General features: G+C 35.1%; 2 protein-coding genes across 4 annotated transcripts in view; both read right to left on the minus strand.

Annotated features, from left to right (window-relative positions):
* The window catches only part of LOC134843608 (TBC1 domain family member 30-like), a 551,730-nt gene that overhangs the window by 14,642 nt on the left and 512,576 nt on the right, over window positions 1–24,512 (minus strand). Inside the window, exons 6-10 of the mRNA XM_063859765.1 lie at window positions 18,864–18,925; window positions 18,595–18,660; window positions 12,808–12,933; window positions 12,197–12,499; window positions 11,192–11,448 (exon numbers count right to left, since the gene is read on the minus strand). Coding sequence (XP_063715835.1) covers window positions 11,192–11,448; window positions 12,197–12,499; window positions 12,808–12,933; window positions 18,595–18,660; window positions 18,864–18,925 — 814 coding nt within the window. The remainder of the gene's footprint in view (window positions 1–11,191; window positions 11,449–12,196; window positions 12,500–12,807; window positions 12,934–18,594; window positions 18,661–18,863; window positions 18,926–24,512) is intronic.
* On the minus strand, window positions 476–10,483 carry LOC134843612 (glutathione-specific gamma-glutamylcyclotransferase 1-like). Of its 3 annotated transcripts, none has more exons than XM_063859773.1 (3): window positions 10,267–10,483; window positions 1,967–2,346; window positions 476–1,689 (listed from the first exon to the last, which is right to left on the minus strand). In XM_063859773.1, exons 2-3 carry the CDS (start codon window positions 2,174–2,176, stop codon window positions 1,129–1,131), a joined length of 771 nt encoding a protein of 256 aa, XP_063715843.1. In that variant the 5' UTR covers window positions 2,177–2,346; window positions 10,267–10,483; the 3' UTR covers window positions 476–1,128. The 3 variants fall into 3 exon arrangements, with proteins under 3 accessions (XP_063715843.1, XP_063715841.1, XP_063715842.1); XM_063859771.1 differs by having other exon boundaries at window positions 10,222–10,483; XM_063859772.1 differs by lacking the exon at window positions 10,267–10,483 and having other exon boundaries at window positions 1,967–4,329.

Raw genomic sequence — 24,512 nt, forward strand, 5'->3', positions numbered from 1 at the left:
GGCCAATTTTTATTATCGGCCATTCGCTTATGAAGAATTCCACTGTGAGAACTTTCTTTCGTTATAAAAAAATGTGGTGGCGTCCCTCATGCTTGAAGGACCGAATGCTTGAAATTAATTTTAGCTTAGTTTCAGCCAATCAGAATCGAGTCATCAAAATCTCAAAGTAAATCGCGAAAATCTCAAAGTAAGAAAATAAATCCAGGCCATTAGTGTTAATATTGACCGATTAGATAATAAGCAGACGAGTTTTCAAGACTGAAAAATTCTTATGATTTTGACCGCATTAATCTTGATGATTATCTGAATAGTATTGCGGTTGTAACCCGCAATTTGTAATGTTTTTGATTATTTTTCACTGATTTAATACATTTTCTGTTAATACTGGCTTCGATTTTGTGAGAAAGGCATTTAGCCAATGAAAACGCTTAGCGATTTTGATTGGTTGAAATTTTTCAAGCATTCGGTCCTTCAAGCATGAGAACCCTCCCCAAAAATGTTCACAGGGAAACAGTTAAGTTGCCGATTACAATACATTAGCTCATCGTAAGTGTTGACACAAAATCTTGAGTTTTAACCAAGCCTGATTGAATAATTTAGTTTTAATGCAGCATTTAATCAATTCTTAAAATAAAATTTGCTATCCACATTTATAGGACTTGAAGGAAAGACAAACAAAAAGGACACGAAAGCTGCTTTGCATAAGCAAAAGAGTTAGTTTGATTACAATTTTATTGAGCTAATTTAGTTTGACAACCGCAGTTAAATATAAAAGCTAAGTTAAATAAGTACGCTACTCAAATACATCAACATAAGCACCGAACAAAAAGCACTGACACTTTGGAAGCGGATCCCTGCACTTTTATGGCGTCTATCAACTAATGGGTATAAGTCATCTACCCTACATGATTAAAAGTACTCTTTGCATTGATCTTCTTAGCTATTTCCCCCTTCATTTAAAAGAACGAAACTAGGTCCATTCATTACAAGGTGCAAAATACGTGGTGTATGCTTAGCTGTTAAATTAGGCTTTAGACTTGACTTAACAGTTTAAGTAGGGGTATTGAAAACTTATCAGAAACCCTGGTCGGGGGGGGGGGGCGTTGTTAACAAGATCAATTAGCATTTCTAGGCGGTGGCGACCTTCACTTTTGCAGATCTTAAACTCTCTATTTGAGTTCTCAAACCGTTCGTATCTTCTTGTTCAGAACAAATGGAAATGTTTTTAGGAGATGACTGCGTTTTTTGCACATGTTTTGAAGTCTTTTGGTTAATTAGAACTCTCAGATGTCTTTCGATTTCGTACAAATGAGGTTCACTCACATCTGGAAAGTTCCGTCTCATAAATTCTGCCAGTTTTAGAATATACTCGCTATTTGGTCCGCAAATCCCCTCGCATTGCGAAACACACTTGGCGATATCAAACTCCGATTCTCTTTCATCTCCACAGTATAACTCGTTGGAGGGAAGAGCAATATACAACACGACTTTGCAACTCGGTTTTCGACTGCACCATTCGTTAGACGCGGGATAGAAATCCATCAGCATTGAGCTGTAGCCCCCGAGAACAACTTCTCGGATTCCGAGAGCCTCCAGAGCTTTCAGGATTTTGTCGCGACCACTCACGTGGTAAGTTATTCCGTAAATTTGACTGTCTTTTTCTTCTAGCGAAGTTAACACGCGGCCAGGCTGAAGAAAATTAAAGTTTAGTCCACTAGATAACTTAAAAATCTTAAGGACTTGTCAAACTATAAATGTAAGATTGTTCTGCCTTTCAAATCACGCTAAAATTCATGACATTTATTTTTGTTTTGATCTCAAAAACAAACATTTCTTTTTCTGCTATGCAATTCAAAATTATTTAAGCATGTAATTAAGATATTTTCAAATTCATCGAATGAAATTTCAACGAACTTCAATATTTCAGGAAAAATGAAACCGAAAAATATAAAAAGAGGGAACTTACGTTGTCTTCTGTTCCCCTGTGATGAGTTGACATCTGCCAGAATCTTCTAGAATATCCTCTGATGAAACCCAGCTCCCACGAGTCAAACTGGAATGCAGGTCTCCATACTAGAGATCCATAGCCGAATATACTGACACGCGGCTGTGCTAAGAGATGTTCCAAGTCCATCGAATTCATTTCCAATTTCGAAGCTGCTTCTTCTGATTTCATTCTTGGTATTCAGTTACAGCATATGCAAACCCAAGGGTAATGAAAACTAACTAGTGGCTTCACTTCGGATTAGTTTGCACAAAACTTCGATTGTATTGCCAAAACTTTGGTCAAAAGTGTCCAAGATAGACTTCTAATTGGTGCAAACTTGAATAAAAGTCCAAATTTTTCTAAAATTTTTGGTCTGTTGAGATATGATGAGCATCAAGTTCATTGTTGCACCAAGTCACTCAAAAAAGCATCCTCAAGTCCATTTGACGCAAGCACAGATTCGAGAGTAAATTATACGAAAGAAAAACGACATCAAGCATGAACAAAATACACCTAGCTATTTTGTAAAAGAATTCTTCACTTATAATTCTGTTTGTGCAATGACTTCACTTGGAAACAATTTATTATGATTATAATTATTAATTAATTATATATTCAATCAAAGTTAGATAGAAAGCAGAGTCATTAAAGTTGTAGCTATCTAAGGTCCTTGTTTCATTGCGTCAGCCAGTTTATATTTCGTTCGGTTGGTAAGTAAAAAAAAATACATAGAGTTCATTCACTTTTAACAGTCAGGAAGGGAACAGTACATGTAAGCTTATGACGTGAAATGGAATACGGGATTAAATTAAGGAACAAAAAGAATGTTGGCTTAGAATGGGAAAGCGTGGAAGTTCTTTTAGGGAATATATTCGGCTTCAGCTATTTTTATAACTACTTTTTACACACATTTATAAATGCTTATAGCAGGAGTGCGAATTTACCATGTTACTTTTCAAATTGAAGAGACTTCAAATTAACCTAACTTTCAGTAAGATATTAAATACTAACTGGGGTCGGCCTTGCAGATTTAACAACCCCCTAAGTTGGAGCAACAAACTTGGCTACCATAAAAGTGGTAGCAACTACTACTACCAAACGCAGCAACTTGTCACACTACAAAACTTAGCGTAATTGTTACTACAAAACTACAGAAAGTATAGAGACAACAACTATTTCAATTGGTCTTATGGGTGACTTCGGTTTTGTTCAGACAGTTCGAATTTAGTTCTATTAATAACTTGGTAAAATATTCTCGAGTGGAGAAGGGGCTTATTAAAAGCTACCTTCAATCGACAGGTTCCAGAAAATAGAAAAATCATATGGTCGATGAGCATACAAACTCAATATTCCGCAAAACTACAAACCCACAAACTGCCAAAAACTCAGTTTCGCGGTTATTTATAGACTACTTAAAAGCTAAGACAGATTTCAAGTCTTCATTATCGATAAAAATAACCTACATGAACACATTGCTTGAAGCTGTTTCTCAAAATCAGGATAAAAGCGATTGACTCCACTTTCTAATTCAAAAATCACGTGAACAAAACTACAGTATGACCAAATAATGCAAAAATTTACATAGTAATCGCAAGAGAAATGATTATTATTATAGGGGACAAAATTTCGCATATGCTTAAAAGTTGAATAATTCATATATAGGGAGATAATTTAAATAAGTACCAAAGGAGAGTGAGGATATTTAACAAGATCCTAACAGTGCTTAAAAGCAAGTTTTTAACACAGAGGCTAAGCGGAGCTTCGCATTGCTTGCGATACAATACAAACATTACAAACATAATTTGGAAAAAAGAAAAAAATGAAGTCTCCTAAGACTTTCGTACATCTCGGTAAACGCTCAATTAAAGCAAAAACGCCAGACATTTGAATTATAAATTAGAACAGAACAAAACTTACGAAAAGAAAACAAAGCCGACAATCTTTGAGCAGACACAAGTGGAGCCGGAAAAAAATACTTAAAAAAAGTTTTCAAAAAAATTCAAAACCCCCTGAAAAAACATTGAACAACACTTGCAATACATGCACTTGCAACTTCAATGAAATTTGCTTACAAAACAAGAAAAATCTGTGATAAGGCAACTAAGCCAACAAACTTTGAGCAGACACAAGTTGAGTCGAAACGAAAAAGCACAAGCAAAAACCATGATATGGCAAATAAGCCGACAAAACTTAAGCAGAGAAACGAAAACCCGACAATTCAATTAAAAAAACATGGTCCGCCAGGATTCAAACCCCGACAGTAGCGTGCTAGGGTGACGGCGTTGCCTCTAGGCCAAGTAGAAACGAACCTGTAAGTTCTTATACTTCAATAATAGAGCAAGTAAGAAAAGAGTAAGATTTTAAAGAAAAGTTGTTTACTGGAAAAACAGTCTAAATCCCGATTAGAAGACACTTGCTTTCACAAGTGTAAAAAAGCATAAATCTTCCATTAAAAATAAAACTTTCGCAAGTTAAAGAAATTAACAAAAAACTCAGCAAAAAAAAGAAACTAAAAAACTAATTGCAATTATACCAGACAACAGCCAGTTGGGGAACTATTAATGAAATAAGAAAAATTAAAAACGTTTTTTTTCTGAAAACTTCCATTTTTCGGTTTATTATTACATGATACATTAAAAACGAACCTTACGTCAGAAGACTGGTTCAATTGACATTTTGTAACTCCACTGAGAATTTGTACCTCGTATTATTGAAGAATATTCATTTCCTTTCAGTTTCCTAACAGCATGAACTTGGAGCTGATCAAAATTCTAGACGCCAATTTGAGCACAAACATTATAAAAACGTGTTATTGATGCTTTTAAGTGTTATTATTTACTAGAAAAATATTAAGCAAATTGGTGACAACTGGATAATCAGTTCATCTTGAAATTATACGAAGAAATTAAAATTTTACCGTCAAAACACGTTACCCATAAAAAAAAACTATTTGACTCTGTTCGTAAAAAATTTGTTATAGTAACAGAAAAATTAAAACAAAAAATAACAAAAAGCTGGTATTTTTTTTGTAGCAAAATATGACAACTTTAACAGTTGTATTATGTTTCTGAATAAACAAAAAATTACAAAAAAGCGGCAATTGAGCTGACACAATTCCGAATGCAAATTTTCGGCAAAACCAAAACAACTCGAAAAAAGAAAGCTTTACCAACTGAACGAAGATTTTTCAATTGTCAAAACCATGGCTATTCGAATATTTTGCTCAAGAATAGACGAAAATTGGTCTGTTGAAATCATAACAAGACAAGAAAGTAAGCTGATCAAGCTTATGAGAGAACTAACAATAGTATTCCGCCACCGATCAATTTTTGAAGGAAAGTTTTATCGGGACAATTCAGACATTTCATTTATCAATTATTTATTTCATCAACGGCATCTTGAAGAAAAATCTCAAGAAATGTATGTATAATAACAACTCGATTTTGAATCGTTGCAAAACTTATTTTAATTGCACATTTTGGTTGTGTACTCACCAATATACGCTCTGTAAAAAACGAACTATTTACAAACAGAAGCCACAATTAAACTTTATATCCTAAACAAAATTGCCAATGCGATGCACCGAAAATGGCATCAAATACAACTAGACACAAATTTTCATGTAATAATTTGGAATATAACCAGATGAACGTACTTACACAAAACTTGCATGTAATAAATTGGAAAGCATAATGCCAAATAATGAAAACTATTATTTACGAAAATTATAAATTATGAAATTCGAAAAGAAATAAGCGAGTGATAGAAATTCGCCGAGCAAAAATTACGCAACAAACTTCTATTATATGCAAAATTTTTACGTTGCAAGTCTATATTACAGGCAAAAAAAATGACAAAAACTCCAGTAACACCTGCCGAATTGAAACAAACATTGATATAGAAAAAAATTTCCTTAAATACAATAAATATTGCAGAAACTAACAAAGAGAGTTAGACAAGCAAATCATAATGTTGTGACCACAGTTATTTACACGACAGCCAAGCTGGAAAGCTCTTTAATGGCCAATGCTATGCAGCTAAATATCCACCAAATTAAACTATTTCAATGTGCCGGATTCGAATCTCCGACCTGACACTAAGAGTCTCACATCTTTGCATCTGCGACATAATTGCTTGGAATTAAGCTAGCGCAAGCCACCAAGAGAGACGTAATAAATGCCATTACACAGAGGCGAAGTTTCACTTCGCATACACAAGCAAAAACATGACCGATAACGCTACTGGGAAAAACTGAATCAGTAGAACTTTTTCTTATGAGTCTGAGAAATTGAGTCTATAGAAAATGAGTCTACAAAATTTCTTAAGTGGCAGAAGCCAATGCTTGGAAGTAAGCTAGCACAAGCGACCAAGAGAGACGTAATAAAGTTATAAATGCCATTACACAGATGCGAAGTTGCACTTCGCATACACAAGCAAAAAAAATGACCGATAACGCTACTGGGAAAAACTGAATGAGTACAACTTTTTCTTATGAGTCTACAAAATTGAGTCTATAGAAAATGAGTCTACAAAATTTCTTAAGTGACGCACGCTAATTAAGTCTACATAGCTGCTGAGTGCCGCCAGCCAATTATGACGCATTAGTAGTACCAGTCAATTTGAAAAAAAAAAACAATTACCAACTAACATGCCTCAATTTATAGAGCGGACACATTTTAACTAGTATACGAAAAAGTTCATTTAAAACATCCGACCTTTCCCAGGTTGAAATCCTCTTATTTTGTTGCCGGTCTCCTTCCTTACCTCTACGCTACAGATCCATGACACCTTGAAGCATAAGTGATATTTGTAATATAATAGTCTGTGTTAATATCCTTAGTATTGGTTGTACTTAATAGCTGGTTACTGATCAAAATGAACACTTACAAAATGAACACATTTTGTCGCAACAATATTCGCGACTTAGGTTGGAAAAAGAAGAGAGTTCATACTATCACACAAGATTTGCTTGTGTAAAAATGCCTATGCTTGGAAATCTACCAAAAGTGCCAACAAAAAGAACTTTTTATTTGCGACTAGGTGGGGGAAAAGTTGCTTCGTAGTATTACACTACGCTTCGCTGGTGTAAATGAAAGCTAATCAAAAATGAAGACAATTTTAAAAATCGACCAAAATTAAGTTGATAAATTGAAAACATGTTTAAAATTATTAGGCAATTCTAATTTTGTGTCGTTCTAAATTACTGCTGTTTTATAGTAAACAGTGACTGAATTAGGTGAAAAACTACATGAACAAGAAATATTTGTAGCTAAAAAGATAATCAACTTAAATTAGAGTTAAATTGTGGAGATCAGCCTATCAGCAACCTTCGTCTAAAATAACCAGCTTTTTTCGACATTAACTTTTTAAAGAATCCAAAATACGACCACAATGCCTTCAATATGAAACCACATTTGATTTCCAAACTTTTTTCCTATAGGTTGTCAAAATTGGCTAGAAAAAAAAGTGATGGAAACAAAAACAACCCATTCACAAAAAATGATGGAAACAAAAACAAGCCATTAACACAAAAAATGGACAAATGTAGTTTTAAAAACATAGCTAATAGATTCTTGAAAATACGATGGAAACAGAAACCAAAATTAGGAGTTACATGTCAAAGTTATTTTCATGGAAACAAATTGCAGACCGAAAAACTTATTTCCGCACAATACCATGACTGACACTTTCTCGGTAAAAGAAATCTAATTTTGGGAAGAATCAAAAGTAAGAATCATGAAAAGTCAAGAACAAAGAAAAATCATCAATACTCATTTTACTCAGTTGGGAAAATCTCTCCAAAAATTGAGATAAATTAAGTAAATTCACTATTTTGATTGCAGAGCAAGTTTTACGCTGTATTTATAAATGAATTAAAATGCAAGCTTCTGAGGAAATCAAAAAGCAAATCAACATTCAAACAAATTCCTTAGAATCAAAAGTAGTACAACTGAAAGTGTTCTCGTTTCCAACCAACAAAAAAATTGTTGTGATTTGTTTCTTGCCAATAATTTAAATATGACCGAGTCTGAAATCAGAGGCGCGGAAAAAAGAACAACGTATCTAATGTGGGCGGGCAGTTTCACCACGCTGAAATGCGTCATTCTCAGGTATATTCGTTTCTTTAAAAACCCGCTTCGCTTGACGAACTTAATGATTCGCACCTTATTTTGAGTTCTAAATGAGACCACTTCTGTCAAATGTTGTCTGAGATGAAATGAATTACTGGCCTTAATTTAAATATTATGAGCGCCGATGCTCTCGCTGATGATGCACGCAATCTCATTTACTACTTCGACGATCGATACGAGATTCAAATCGCGTGTTAATTATCGTCCCAAATTGATATTGAAAATTGAGGAGGCGGATGACACTGGGACAGTTCAATCGAAGCGGTTTTAAACACACGACCATCATAATGTAAGCATGAAAAGCGCAGTCAACAGAAAGTTGTGAAAAAGTCAAGGAACTCAAAAAGAACGAAATAATGATTGACTTACTTTGAATCTTCAAATTTCCATTTTTAGGAAAAATGACACAAAGCTCCTTTAAGTTCCATAACTTTTAAGATGGGAAGTTTTTTTAATATTAACCCAATTTGAGAAAATTGGGTCATTTAATTACGCCCCTAAGAAATCTAACAATTAAAAATAACATTCGAAACTAAGAGTCATTTTTCGCACACATTCATGCCTTTTTTTCGTGATAGGAGAATTATCTTCCTTCCAAGCAAAAAAAAATTCAATTGAATTTCCAAATAAACCAGAAGCCACGCCGCGATGAATAAAAATCATCACAACCTATTTAAGAGTCTTCGCTACGTTCATTCACACTGAATTAAAATTTTGCCGTCTATATTCCATAAAAGCCTTCAAACTTACTGCTAAACAATACACACACTTGTAATGAATTTTTCAAGCAAATTTTGACATTTTTTAGAGGAAGACTAAAAAGAAATAGTTTTTGTGGAAACATATTGGACGACACCAATAACCCATAACCAAAAGTTTCCCTAAATCTTTCCTCAAAATAAAAATTGTGAAATCAGGCTATTCAAGCAAAGATTTTAAAAAAACGTACACTATTCTATATTATGATGAATCGATGGGCAAAATTACTTATAGCATTTGGCCTTGCTCATAAAAAAGATCATACAAACCAGCTGACAGCCATCTACTATGGGGCTGGGAATTTCAACGCTTGTTCAGTTTTTTATACCTAAGTTTTGTGAAAATTTCAATTCTTAAAATAAAAAATTTAAAAAAAAACGTCATATCTCGGAAATTTAACGGTTTTCAGCAGGTATATTTGAAAGTACGATTTTCAACCTCTGAGAATTACCTCACAGCAATCCACGATAATGTTTGGAATCTGAAGTTTAATTAAAACTTTTGCAATCTAAGATTTTTTGTTGGGAAAAACTAAATTTAAGAGTATTTGAAAAATTATGAAAGTTTAAGCCTTTAGTTACTTAAATTTCGAGTCCAATTTAAAAACCCCCGGAAGAACCCTGACAGCACCACTATACGGTTCCCTATTTCAAACTCTGATAAGTTTTTTGAATCCAAATTTTTCAGAAAATCATTAAAAACGTCGTCTCGGAGGCTAAAAGGTTTTAATCAGCCATAATTGGAGGCAATAATTGTAACCTCTGAGAGTGCCCTGTCAGAACCTAACTACAAGGTTGCAAACGTCGCCCAGTATTTTTCAACCCTACATTTTGTACTAAATTAATTCGAAAAGAAGCTACGAGAAAAGCGTTCATTACCTCTCCGCTATCATAATTATAGGTTACATCAGCAGCGAACTTAGGGGGCGGAAGCCTAACCCTCAGGGTTTCGACCCCCTGACTATCCAAAAAGTTACCCCTTTGTTAATATTCTGAGACTTACATTTTTGGCTGGCTGACCCTAAAATTTATCTAAAGGCGCCTTTAGCGCCAATAATACTAAATTTGAGGTGGGAGCGCGCGCCGAAAAATCACTATTTTCAATCAAAAATTTCCAAAAAATGCCTGAAAACGCCTTATCGGGCTTTTTTCAACAATTTGTCTGGTGGCAAAAAATTTGGCCATAACGGTCTTTTCAGTGATTTGGGAGCGATAGGAAATCATTTGGTCGACCTAAAAAAAAGTCGACACCTTAAAAACCGCCCCCACCCTCGAGAAAAACCTAGATCCACCCCTATGTTACATACTCTGAACTTGATGCTTGCAGAGGACCAGCTCAACAGACCTTTATTTGAACCGGAGTGAACTTTTTAGCACAGTAAAGGAATACTTCTGGTTTGAAAAGAATTGTCTATCAAATGAACCCACCGAATTGGACCTCGAGCAGTAAATGTTCAATCTTGTTCAAGTCAAATGACTGCAACCTTGGTAAATATTTCAGCAAATAATACAATAAGATTAATAGTTATTTTGTAGCTCATTATCGTGTGATGTCAGCATTTAATAAGATAAAAGTAAAGATAGCACAGCAGATCGTCTTCTGAAGCCAATCAGTCAGCGTCAGTCAAACAAAATTCAGGGTCAAATTGAAAATGAAAATCGAGATTAAAAATTTGGTACGAAGTAGATCAAAAGAGTCAGCTTGGTTTGAGGTTTCATGCATACATTTTTTATCTTCGAAGATGTCACATAGTTTGATCTTTTTGTTCTCAAAAAGTGCTCAAGTGAAAAAATGTTAGTTGTCAATCAGGATGAAGTGAAATGATTTCACGCTGGTATTTAAAATCCCTGTTCTGCTGGGTTATTTATTCACACAAGACTGCAAAAACAATTCTGTCATAAAATTCGTAGAAGTTGAGACAAAAGTTGATTTAAACAATAAAGACACGAACTACGCCAAACTCTGATCCAATTATTATTGAGAAAATGATCTGGACTGGATGACAACGAAATAATTAAAATCCCTCCGACGGTCTGATTGAACGTTTTCCATCAAAACGACCTGACACGGTTTGGATTTGTGTTTTTTGATTGGAAAAACGCTATAAAAATTGTCATCGTCAATTGTTTTGCACATAATCTCAATTAAATCTCATTTGCCGAGGGATAGCCAGCCTCTTACAATTGGTGTGCAGTTTAATCATTGGTGATTGATTAAACTGTAATTATGATAGTAATTTGGAGAAATTAACTCTTCTTCGAGTCATACGATAAATAAAGGCCATGCTCAAAAGGGAGAAAAACAATTGACTTACTAAGATATTTTGTCCCACAGTGTTAAAGCCACTCTGAGAAGCATCTCGGAACCCTCGAGGAAAATCGCATCCCATACTCTCAGCACAGTGGCCTTGGGCAGACAGGTGGCGAACAGAGTCAGGAACCACTGCATCGTGAACACATTAGTCAAAGGGGGTTCATAAGTGGCTGCCGAGGGACTCTGCCATGTCTGGTTGGGTGAGAAGGGGACACTGTTGGCCAGAGACTGGAGCTTGTCGAAATGCGCCGACAACACCTAAATTGTTATTGTTCCGATCATTGAAAATGGGGAGGAATTTCAGATTCGGGTGTTTTAGTTTTCTTTTTTTATTTTCCACGCAAAAGCAGGTACCACAAATAATCATCGGAATAAGTCTAGTGATATATCATATTAACGCCCTTTCAGCCGTGATTCGAACAATCTTAAAAAGTTTTCATAAAATTTCCAAACCGGTTTCAGTCCAATTTCGAGAGAGAACAGTGATCGGGTAAAGTCAGTTATCTGAAACTTTTAAGCGAAGAAAAATTTAATTTACTTGATCGAAAACTATTTAGCGCTTCTTGGGCTAAAACTAAGCGCTACATAGGCAAAAAATTGACCTAAAATACTTTGAAATTTGTTTTTCATTGTTTGTTTGCTAATCTTTTTTTTGGAACAATGATGTCGATTTTGCCTAATTCACTAACTTTTTACAGTTAGTTTAGTTTTCTTATACCACCGCGTACACATAACGACTTGAATGTGAAAAAAAAGAAAAACTTTTTTAAATGAATATGGTCGAAACATTCTGTGCTACTTGCTGCTTATCGCCATTGCTGCTTAGCTATGATTAAATTTAACATTTCATTAATTGTTTACTTTTCCACATTTGCCTCTATTTTTTATATACGACTCAACTTCATATTCCTATTCTATGTATTAGAAGAAAAAAAACAAGAAAAGAATTAACAAAAGAAAAGAAAAGAAGTCTCTGAAAAGATAAGTTAATAAAATTGAAACAGACCGGCTGCTGTTCACGCAGTAGTTCACGGAAGACTGCCATATCGACTGATAGTGCACGCAGGTTGTGTGAGAAATAGTTCTGTGGCAACACTCGGTCTATCAAGTAGATCATCAGCTTCAGAGCGTCGCCTTCGTTGCCCTCGCATACCTGCAGCAGAGTGGCGGCTAGGACATTGAAGCCCTGACAGTAGCCTACTTGTTTGTTCCAGCGGGCGTAGGCCAGCAGCACTCGTTTGAGCAATGCTCTGCCTGCTTCCGCTCCTTCGCCACTGCTGAAGCCACTGTAACCAGTTCTATGCAGATCCTACAGAAAACACTTAACATTAGCCAAAATAATGTCAAATCATTTACTAGCCAAAAATTGAAGGTTAAAAAAATTTGCAATTTTTTCAACATAATTATACTTCAACGTAATCGTGTTAGCAATAATCCCCTCCCACTCCCCCACTGCATGGCACTAAGTAAAACAAATGCAACCGTTAAATGGACTAAAACAATGATTCAGCATATACTCATATGAATCCTTGTAACTCATGGTCCCGCTTGTAACATGGATGGTGGATTGTTAAACAAGGATCCCCTAACGCGACGGCGGTCAAGACTTGTTCTTACTTTGACGATTTGGATGCCGAGTTTTTCGTCGTCTGGGTTTGATCTGTCGTTGAAAGTGTAGCGCACTGTCTTGTCCCAGTCGATGCGCAGATGGCGCAAGTAGTTGTCTGCCAGACACAGCCACACCTGAACAAACCAGACAACTCATCATAAATTGAGCTTCAAGTTGAATTCATTTAATTCATTTCAAGCTCTTTACATAAAACTAGCGTGTAACGCACCTCCGATTCTTCAAACAGTTTAATAAACGTGAAAAACTACTTATGTAAAAATTATACAAAAAAAACGAAAGGAATGCAAGCGTAAAATAGACGGGCGCATCCAACAACGCTTTTTTTTTTCCAGAACTAAACAATACAAATAACTTCAACTTTAAGATTCTTTCTAAACTAAAATGGTTCACAACTACTGGCTTTCAGAACTACTGGCTTTGAGACCTTCGTATTTTCAATTCAAAAACAAACCCCTTAAATGACCGACAGCATACAACTTCACTGTACATATACAAAACACTTTTGAAACTATTTGATTTGATAAATCACGAATATGTCAACGAGACTCTTGTTTGACTTGATTTTCAAAAGCCCGCACGTATATCATTTGCTGACATAATTTGTTTAATCCAACGAAATAAATTTGAAACCAAAAGGAGAAGCTTCGTTTCACAAAAACTTGCGAGAACACGACAAAAAGCAGCTCTATAAAGCGCAATAAGTAAAACTAGAAAAAAGCCTCCAATTAGAAAAAAAAATTGGCTACGTCTAAGATTCGAACCTGCGACCTTATTTGGAAACTAAGAGATTAAGAGTCTCACACACTAACCAATCAGCTACGGAAGCTTAATAGGCAACAAAGACTAGCCACACTTAGAGCACAGATCAGATGCTATTCAATTTCCAATCCTACCGTGAAACTTCCAAATAAGTGAGCACTTTTAATGAACAATTTTATTTGCGAGTTAGATTAGAAAAAAGAAAGGTTCTTAATAACACATTAAAGCTGATCGCAAGTGTAAACATTGTCTGTTTTTTTTAGTTTATTTCTTAGTTGAATTAAACTTTTTGAAATATCACTGAAAAACGTCAATTTCGAAAACTTAAAAAACTTGAGCAATAATTTTATGGTGGAGGCCGCATCTGCAACTGCTGGTAGTCACCGGACATCGCCCCACCAAAAAGTCGACAAATCCAATTTTTAAAGACTAGCTTTTTGTAAACTTTTTGAAAACTATTGAAAAATCAATACAATGTCATATCTGGGAGTAAAAGGCTTTGAGCAGCTACTTTTGGAGTCCTAATAAAAACATCCTGAGAAAAACTTGACAGCGCCCCACCATAAAGTTGAGATATGAAAAACCATATAAAAAAGAAACAGCTTGGACACTAAGATGATTTAACAGTCAAACTTCGAGGCAAGAACTGATGCAACCTCTGAGAGTATCTTGAGATCAACCCACTATATGCAGTTTAAAAAGTTGTAATTTTACTTTTATTCATGTTTATGAAAAACTTTGAAAACCGTCATATCTCGAACCTAAAAGATCCTGAGCAATCAAATTTGGAGGCACGATTTGCCACCTCTGAGAGTACCTTGAGAGCACCTCACTGCAGCGTTTGGAATTTCAAATTTTTCTTCAACATTTTGTGATAAGGTTTCTGAAAAATCATTAGAAACGTCATCTCAGAAACTAAAACGATTCGAGCAGTCATAATTGACGCCAGATTTGCAACGCCTGAGAGTACCCTGACAGCACCCAACAACAGGGTCGAAATTCAAATTTTGTGAAACTTTTTTGACAACTTTGAAAATCATAATAAAAACATATTTCCAGATGCTAGGAAATATACATTGGTTAATGAAATGTAAGCCATTTAACTTTCAAGCCATATACTTATAATCATACAAGGTTTTGAACATACCAGGTAACTCATATTCCCTTAATTTTCAAGCCATGTACTTCAATTTTTACCGGAATCTGACACCGCAGAATACGCCTGACACAGCAGTAATATGCACCAGCAGTATACGCTAAATTTGCGAGGGATAGCGCGCCGAAAAAACGCTGTTTTTGGTGAAAACGTCAAAATTTTCTCTAAAACGTTCATTTTTTGTCGGCTTCAAAACTTTGCCTGCGGCCCAGACAATTTCTTTATAAGGTTTCAAGAGAACTCACTAAATCACTTTGGTCAACAAATAAAATAGTCGACAAAAATTTCGATAAGTTGTCAAAAATTTTACCTCTCATCTCAAGAAAATCTTAAATCCGCACCTAGTATATGGTATTACTTTTACCCAGTAAGCATGGGTTTCCCCAAATTGTTAAGAAAACATGAGCGGTACCTTCTTGCGCAGCTGCCGAGGTATTCCAGAAGGGAGTCTGCACATTGCTCGCAGGGCATCGTGCCACTGAAACAAAACACAACACAATTTTACTGCATTAAAACAATGATGAAATAAACTTCAGTTCCAGCTAGCGGTCTAGGTCTATTTTAGGGCAACTTGATACTAGATATTGGAGGATGGGGGGAGGGGGGGTTGGAGTTATTATCTGAAAAGTGTTACAATAAAAACAGGCGACTTCGTTTTCATATCTGCAAAATTGTTCTTACCTGTCTGAATGCGCGTTTTCCTGGTTGAGGTAGAATGCTGAACTTAATACGCGTATCCACTCCTGAAACAGATAAGATAAAACTAGTCTTTTTAAATTTGACATTTCAGAGGAAGCCAAACAATCTATAAACTACGCATTAGGCACATGAGCAGTAAAGTTGCAGATAAACAGAGCTAAGTAAAAAATCTACTTATTAGGCTAGTAATTAATTGATAAGCATTCAATCGTGCTCCGTATTCTTTGAACTGAATAATTCATAGAATTGAATATATTTTTGTGAAATTAAACTACAGTTAATTAATCACATCATTCGAAAATTCCAAATTAGCTAGCGCGTTTTTTGTTTGTAACACAGAGGCAAAGTTGCACTTCGCATACACAAGCAAAAACAAGACCGATAACACTACCGGGAAAAACTGAATGAGTAAAACTTTGAGTCTACGAAATTTCTTAAGTGACGCAAGCCAATTATGAGTCTACGTAATTGCTTAGTGATGCAAGCCAATTATGACACATTAGCAGTACCAGTCAATGTGAAAAAAAAAGAAACTTACCAACTAAGATGCCTCAATTTATAGAGCGGACGCATTTTAACTCTTGTACAAAAACGTTCATTAAAACATCCCACCCCAGGTTCGAACCCTTTTGTTTTGTTGTGCGTCTCCTTCCCTACCTCTACGCTACAGATACATGATACCTTGAAACTAAAGTGCTATTTATAATATAATAGTCTGCGTTAATATCCTTATCATTGGCTGTACTTAATAGCTGGTTACTGATCAAAATGAACACATTCAAAATGAACCTTAATATTTGCGACTTAGGTTGGAAAAAAGAGAGTTCATACTATCACACAAGCTTTTCTAGTGTAAAAAGAACTCTTTGAAATTCAGTTTCTACTTTGAAGCTGAATAAATGAACTTAATTCAGTTTCAAAAAAGAAACTCAACTAAACGAATGTTCAAAATTAGAATTAGAACTCAGTTCCAAAGTTTTTCAATGAATTTTTGACTGAATTTGGTTTTAATCTACAGACTGAATTTGGTTTTCATATCTATTTAGCCGCCATAAAAATTGATTGAAAATTTATTGCGAATGAATTTTCAATTATAAGCTTTTTTTTCCGCCATGAAAGGAATTGCACATTTTTAATATCGACGAAAAGAAATAGTAGCGCTTGACAGGGAACTTCATTTGGATTAGAAGGCGCTTCGAAGACTGAATTCTAATTAAATCTGAAGCCAGTCAGAAAAAAAGACGGAAGACGACGAACAATTAACATAAAATAGCATCGAAAAAGATATTAAACTTTTACACATCGAGTCGAAGCAGAGCCGGAGTGAACTTTTTAGCACAGTAAAGGAATACTTCTGGTTTGAAAAGAATTGTCTATCAAATGAACCCACCGAATTGGACCTCGAGCAGTAAATGTTCAATCTTGTTCAAGTCAAATGACTGCAACCTTGGTAAATATTTCAGCAAATAATACAATAAGATTAATAGTTATTTTGTAGCTCATTATCGTGTGATGTCAGCATTTAATAAGATAAAAGTAAAGATAGCACAGCAGATCGTCTTCTGAAGCCAATCAGTCAGCGTCAGTCAAACAAAATTCAGGGTCAAATTGAAAATGAAAATCGAGATTAAAAATTTGGTACGAAGTAGATCAAAAGAGTCAGCTTGGTTTGAGGTTTCATGCATACATTTTTTATCTTCGAAGATGTCACATAGTTTGATCTTTTTGTTCTCAAAAAGTGCTCAAGTGAAAAAATGTTAGTTGTCAATCAGGATGAAGTGAAATGATTTCACGCTGGTATTTAAAATCCCTGTTCTGCTGGGTTATTTATTCACACAAGACTGCAAAAACAATTCTGTCATAAAATTCGTAGAAGTTGAGACAAAAGTTGATTTAAACAATAAAGACACGAACTACGCCAAACTCTGATCCAATTATTATTGAGAAAATGATCTGGACTGGATGACAACGAAATAATTAAAATCCCCCACCAAAAAGTCGACAAATCCAATTTTTAAAGACTAGCTTTTTGTAAACTTTTTGAAAACTATTGAAAAATCAATACAATGTCATATCTGGGAGTAAAAGGCTTTGAGCAGCTACTTTTGGAGTCCTAATAAAAACATCCTGAGAAAAACTTGACAGCGCCCCACCATAAAGTTGAGATATGAAAAACCATATAAAAAAGAAACAGCTTGGACACTAAGATGATTTAACAGTCAAACTTCGAGGCAAGAACTGATGCAACCTCTGAGAGTATCTTGAGATCAACCCACTATATGCAGTTTAAAAAGTTGTAATTTTACTTTTATTCATGTTTATGAAAAACTTTGAAAACCGTCATATCTCGAACCTAAAAGATCCTGAGCAATCAAATTTGGAGGCACGATTTGCCACCTCTGAGAGTACCTTGAGAGCACCTCACTGCAGCGTTTGGAATTTCAAATTTTTCTTCAACATTTTGTGATAAGGTTTCTGAAAAATCATTAGAAACGTCATCTCAGAAACTAAAACGATTCGAGCAGTCATAATTGACGCCAGATTTGCAACGCCTGAGAGTACCCTGACAGCACCCAACAACAGGGTCGAAATTCAAATTTTGTGAAACTTTTTTGACAACTTTGAAAATCATAATAAAAACATATTTCCAGATGCTAGGAAATATACATTGGTTAATGAAATGTAAGCCATTTAACTTTCAAGCCATATACTTATAATCATACAAGGTTTTGAACATACCAGGTAACTCATATTCCCTTAATTTTCAAGCCATGTACTTCAATTTTTACCGGAATCTGACACCGCAGAATACGCCTGACACAGCAGTAATATGCACCAGCAGTATACGCTAAATTTGCGAGGGATAGCGCGCCGAAAAAACGCTGTTTTTGGTGAAAACGTCAAAATTTTCTCTAAAACGTTCATTTTTTGTCGGCTTCAAAACTTTGCCTGCGGCCCAGACAATTTCTTTATAAGGTTTCAAGAGAACTCACTAAATCACTTTGGTCAACAAATAAAATAGTCGACAAAAATTTCGATAAGTTGTCAAAAATTTTACCTCTCATCTCAAGAAAATCTTAAATCCGCACCTAGTATATGGTATTACTTTTACCCAGTAAGCATGGGTTTCCCCAAATTGTTAAGAAAACATGAGCGGTACCTTCTTGCGCAGCTGCCGAGGTATTCCAGAAGGGAGTCTGCACATTGCTCGCAGGGCATCGTGCCACTGAAACAAAACACAACACAATTTTACTGCATTAAAACAATGATGAAATAAACTTCAGTTCCAGCTAGCGGTCTAGGTCTATTTTAGGGCAACTTGATACTAGATATTGGAGGATGGGGGGAGGGGGGGTTGGAGTTATTATCTGAAAAGTGTTACAATAAAAACAGGCGACTTCGTTTTCATATCTGCAAAATTGTTCTTACCTGTCTGAATGCGCGTTTTCCTGGTTGAGGTAGAATGCTGAACTTAATACGCGTATCCACTCCTGAAACAGATAAGATAAAACTAGTCTTTTTAAATTTGACATTTCAGAGGAAGCCAAACAATCTATAAACTACGCATTAGGCACATGAGCAGTAAAGTTGCAGATAAACAGAGCTAAGTAAAAAATCTACTTATTAGGCTAGTAATTAATTGATAAGCATTCAATCGTGCTCCGTATTCTTTGAACTGAATAATTCATAGAATTGAATATATTTTTGTGAAATTAAACTACAGTTAATTAATCACATCATTCGAAAATTCCAAATTAGCTAGCGCGTTTTTTGTTTGTAACACAGAGGCAAAGTTGCACTTCGCATACACAAGCAAAAACAAGACCGATAACACTACCGGGAAAAACTGAATGAGTAAAACTTTGAGTCTACGAAATTTCTTAAGTGACGCAAGCCAATTATGAGTCTACGTAATTGCTTAGTGATGCAAGCCAATTATGACACATTAGCAGTACCAGTCAATGTGAAAAAAAAAGAAACTTACCAACTAAGATGCCTCAATTTATAGAGCGGACGCATTTTAACTCTTGTACAAAAACGTTCATTAAAACATCCCACCCCAGGTTCGAACCCTTTTGTTTTGTTGTGCGTCTCCTTCCCTACCTCTACGCTACAGATACATGATACCTTGAAACTAAAGTGCTATTTATAATATAATAGTCTGCGTTAATATCCTTATCATTGGCTGTACTTAATAGCTGGTTACTGATCAAAATGAACACATTCAAAATGAACCTTAATATTTGCGACTTAGGTTGGAAAAAAGAGAGTTCATACTATCACACAAGCTTTTCTAGTGTAAAAAGAACTCTTTGAAATTCAGTTTCTACTTTGAAGCTGAATAAATGAACTTAATTCAGTTTCAAAAAAGAAACTCAACTAAACGAATGTTCAAAATTAGAATTAGAACTCAGTTCCAAAGTTTTTCAATGAATTTTTGACTGAATTTGGTTTTAATCTACAGACTGAATTTGGTTTTCATATCTATTTAGCCGCCATAAAAATTGATTGAAAATTTATTGCGAATGAATTTTCAATTATAAGCTTTTTTTTCCGCCATGAAAGGAATTGCACATTTTTAATATCGACGAAAAGAAATAGTAGCGCTTGACAGGGAACTTCATTTGGATTAGAAGGCGCTTCGAAGACTGAATTCTAATTAAATCTGAAGCCAGTCAGAAAAAAAGACGGAAGACGACGAACAATTAACACAAAATAGCATCGAAAAAGATATTAAACTTTTACACATCGAGTAGAAGCAGAGCTTCATATTACTAACGATGATGCAAAAGTAGCAAATCAAGCTAGCGGATGGAACACGAAACAGAAGCTACTTAATTAAAAATCGCTTTTTCGAATGATTCAATTATGGTAAAGGTAAAAATTAGATCAAAGTTCCATTCATAGTTATCTTGTGACTGAGAGGAAAACAAGAAGACAACATCAGAAATCGGATATCAAAAAAAAGAGAGAAATTTGTTTAACTCAATTATTGCACTATTCCAAGATTACAAAAAACGGACTTTGAAAGTTACTGGAAAATGTTAACATAGTCAGAAAAAAACCGTAAAATTTAACAAAACATAAGACACGATATCTTTGAAAAGAATATGATTTTTCTGCAAACAATTTTGTAGCTGAAAATTTTTATAAGCTTGGCTTACAACATTTCGCTACGTGCATAAGTTGATGGTACCTAAAAATATAACTCTCTGAAGTTGACAAAAGTTGGTTAAGAAAATTCAACTGAGGGAAAATAAATTGCCAAAATTATGAAGCGAGCAACACATTCTTTAAAACTGAATAAATTGAATGGTAAATTTAAGCATCGAATTGATTACATCAACACAACTTTTGGGAGATAAAGGTGATCATTAATTATGAACAAACTGGCGCAAATGTGCTCTATTTGGTGCTCGAAAGACCATTTTAACTGTTAATCTTCGACAAACTCATCACTTTTGAATTACTCTTTTAGCCATTATTCACAAGCCATAAAACTTTGTGTTTTTCCGTGTTTCTTCCGATTAAAACAGTTAAATTTAATCTGTAGCTGACTTTTTATTCCAACACTACTCAATTTGCGCAACATTTTTTACAAAATGATATTTGCTTTACAATCCAGGATGCTTCAAAAGCAAACTTGAAAACTTGAAACCAAATGGATCTAAAAGAAGCGAATCTGCATTTGTTGCAAACTTTAGAGGCGTTAAACATATACTGCATGTGTGAGGTATACATGCCAGAAAGACCGAAAGCTCGAAAATTACGCCGACATTGAGAAGACTGGCTACTTGCAAAGGAACAAATTATGTATACCGATTAGATTATGAATACCTTCAATATCTTCAGTTTCCGACTCACTGATGACAAGTGAACTAGGAGGCGAATGAGCGAGATCACCACCTTCGCCCTCCGAAACAACCGAATGCGCATCCGAGGAGGAATAATTACTGTGCACGGGTGAACTTAACAGTGCACGGTTGTTTTCGCACGCTATGTCTGCACTGTCGCAATCTTCAATTGGTTTGAAAATTGCAAATTGAGTCCAGTCGGTTGCTTCGAGCGATTCCAACGCAATTGTTATGTCGGGAATCAGATCAATTTTCTGGTTCGTAGAAGTATTTAAATCACTTGCGTCGCAATTTTCGTCAGTCGAAACGTAACTCGATTGAATCATGCTCGACATTGCGACCATTTTAGCCGTTTCTGCGAGGGTTGAAGTCGAAATTTTTCACTCGAAGTATGGAACGAAAATATGAAATATTTCAATACAAACAGGAAACAATTGACAATAAAGAAACAAATAACGAAGAGATTGAAGATCAATCGCTAATTTTTTCAAATGTCAACAATATGTAGTTGCTTTTAATCGTAGTCTTAAAATGAATTTTCTTCAGGTAGCAAAAATAAATTGAGAAAAGTGAGCGCAGTTGTATGTTTACTTTGAAACTGTCAGCCGCTCTTTAAAACTCAACGCTGAATTCGCTAGAATTAATTATTAATGGAGTCGCTTTTCATCAGAGCAAAATGGCGTACCTAACTAAGTTCAAATGAAAAACCAGCTACAATACAACACCTTGCAATGCCAACGTAGCTGCATTTTTGAGGAAAAAGGAGAACATCAAGTCGCCCGAACATTTCACAAGGAAAATAATTAAAATCTCCGCACCGAGTCCATTTATGGCACAAGATTTAATCAGTAATCTTAAGCGTGCATTATAAAAAGAAGAAGCCTACCAAATTCCTTTCAAAATGATAATGAAAACACAAGTCCCACCTTTAAAACAATTTGCGAAAAAAGACAAAACTGTCTAAAAAGATTTGAAAAATCCACTCAATCGTCTAATGATTGAGTGGTTAAGACGCGCGGCCTTTTACACAAGGGTCTTGGGTTCGAACCCCGCTTCAGTCATGGTTGAAGGGGTCCCAGTGTTATCCGCCTCCTCAAAATGAAACCGGCTGTGGCGAAATGGATGACATTTCTCTTCCCCACGGAAAAAAGGCCCACGGTTGATTGGTGGGGGCTGCGCTGGGGACTAATAAAAAATGATTGAGACTCTTTTCTACACTTCGCTCCCTTTAAAACGATCGACTAACTTCGATTCCATTTTGCTCTGAACAGCCTACCATAAATCTTTCGAGTGTCTCAGAAATGAAAAGCAGAGAAACAACCAAAATTTGAAGTAAATTTGAAAGAAATAAATATAAGACTATAAATAAATTTTCAATATTACTGAAGACAAATCGGAAATAAATTGATTATAGACTTGAAATTGACAAATTGTGATTAAAAACACAAGTCAAAAGCAAGAAAAAAAATTAATTGCCCCCGTTTCTATTTGAGAGGATAACAACGGAAGCCTAGCAAGGTAAGAACCTCCTGGCGTGAGGGGGAATTCTCTCATCAGACAAACAAATGTCTCATCAAGCTAGTCCAAACAAACCAAATTGGTGAATTGGCGAGGGAAAAATTCAGGAAAACGTTGTCAAAGACTGTTCCAAATCCATTCAAATACTGCCTGCAGCGTATTGCGTCATACAGCCTATACTATAGGAAGTACCGTAAGAGGAAAAAAGTATAAAAATATATACTCCAATAAGGGCACCACTGATAAATGTCCTCTTTTAAGATTTATGAAAGAGAGAAACGCTACCTTGCTATGTTTAGAGGTCTGATAAGGAAGAATGAAATGTGACAAAGATAAAAGTGATTGAAAGAATATCAACTGGTGAATAAGTAGGATGCGCTCGAATAATATAAGAGGATAATAGCGTGACGAAAATTTCAATTCATATCGGCAGTACCGTAAATGAGGTTGAATTTTTGAACCAAATTGTGAGCGAAGCTGTTTTCTCTTCGGATTATATATTTCAAATAAAAACGAGACTTTATTGAAAAAATGTTGTTTGATTTAAGTCTATATTTTCCTCAATTGTCCGCGGTGCTTTCAGCTTCATAGCAGATCACAGCATCAAAAAGTGTAATCACACCAGGCAAAATTTTTTTCAACAAAAAATCTAATTTTTCTATTCTAACCACCGCTTTGTGACTGAATACAACCCCTGCTTTCTAAGGCTCTACTACTACTGCTATTCGCCACTATTGCGTCACGGAGATATATGCAGGCGACAACTGTTTTCCCACTTTCCAACTCCCCTTGGAAATATCTACAATCCCGAAAATAAACTCTACCGCCCGGGAAAATAAGAAACACGAGTAGATTAAAGAAGGCAGAAAAATGAAAAAACAATCGATGGGAAAACTAAATTGAAGACTAAAAATAGAAGTAATTTAAACTTTTTTCGACCAAATTTTCCGTAAAGGGAAATATAAAAATACTGAAGCGAAAAGCTTCATTCAATTCGCCTCAGTGCATTATTATTAGCATAAATACTGATTTTTCCAATTATTTTCCTCTGATAAGTAGAGAGGAAAAAGACAAGAAAAGAAATGCGAAGTAGGGAAAGCAATGAAAAAAAGAATGACCGCGCGAATATTTATTCCTCCAAAAAAGGCAACCTACGCAATTGCACCAGCAAAAAAGAATCAGAGGCATCTTTGCTTACGTAATAGGCCAGTTTTAACCTTGATTTCAAAACGGCTTTACTTATTTCCAATCTAAGTTAAATCAGGAATAACAAGCGAACCCAACTTACCCTTTGAAAGTCTGCCGAAGCATAAAATTGCTTATTTATGTTCCATTTAGTTCTAATTTTAGCTTCATCTAATAGCTTCATTATGAAGTTTTACGATGAGCGCTTAAAATATCTAAGCTATCATAAACGGTTCATCTTAAAAAGATAATTAGAGCTAAAATTAGAACGAAACCGACCTATGGATAGGAGAGGATCTTAGAGAACTATCGTCTATTTTGAGAACTAATTTGAAAACTTGGTGACCTAAAGGTCAAGGTGAAGCCCGAAAAAAAACTCGCAATTATCTACTCGACAATCATCAAGAATTGATGAAAAAATAATGAGGCAAAAATCTGACCGTTAAAATTATGAGCACATTTAAGTACGATGAAAACTTGATAAACGTAAATTATGACTTTAATGAAAAATTAAACAAAA

This window comes from Symsagittifera roscoffensis, chromosome 4, assembly GCF_963678635.1.
Source record: "Symsagittifera roscoffensis chromosome 4, txSymRosc1.1, whole genome shotgun sequence".
NCBI lineage: Eukaryota > Metazoa > Xenacoelomorpha > Acoela > Convolutidae > Symsagittifera > Symsagittifera roscoffensis.

Excerpts from the sequence above, each read along its gene's own strand:
- LOC134843612 (XM_063859773.1), bottom strand. The coding sequence starts at position 2,176 with ATGAAATCAGAAGAAGCAGCTTCGAAATTGGAAATGAATTCGATGGAC. Across the intron at positions 1,690-1,966 it reads ACAGGGGAACAGAAGACAAC|CCTGGCCGCGTGTTAACTTC; the intron begins GTAAGTTCCCTC and ends AATTTTCTTCAG.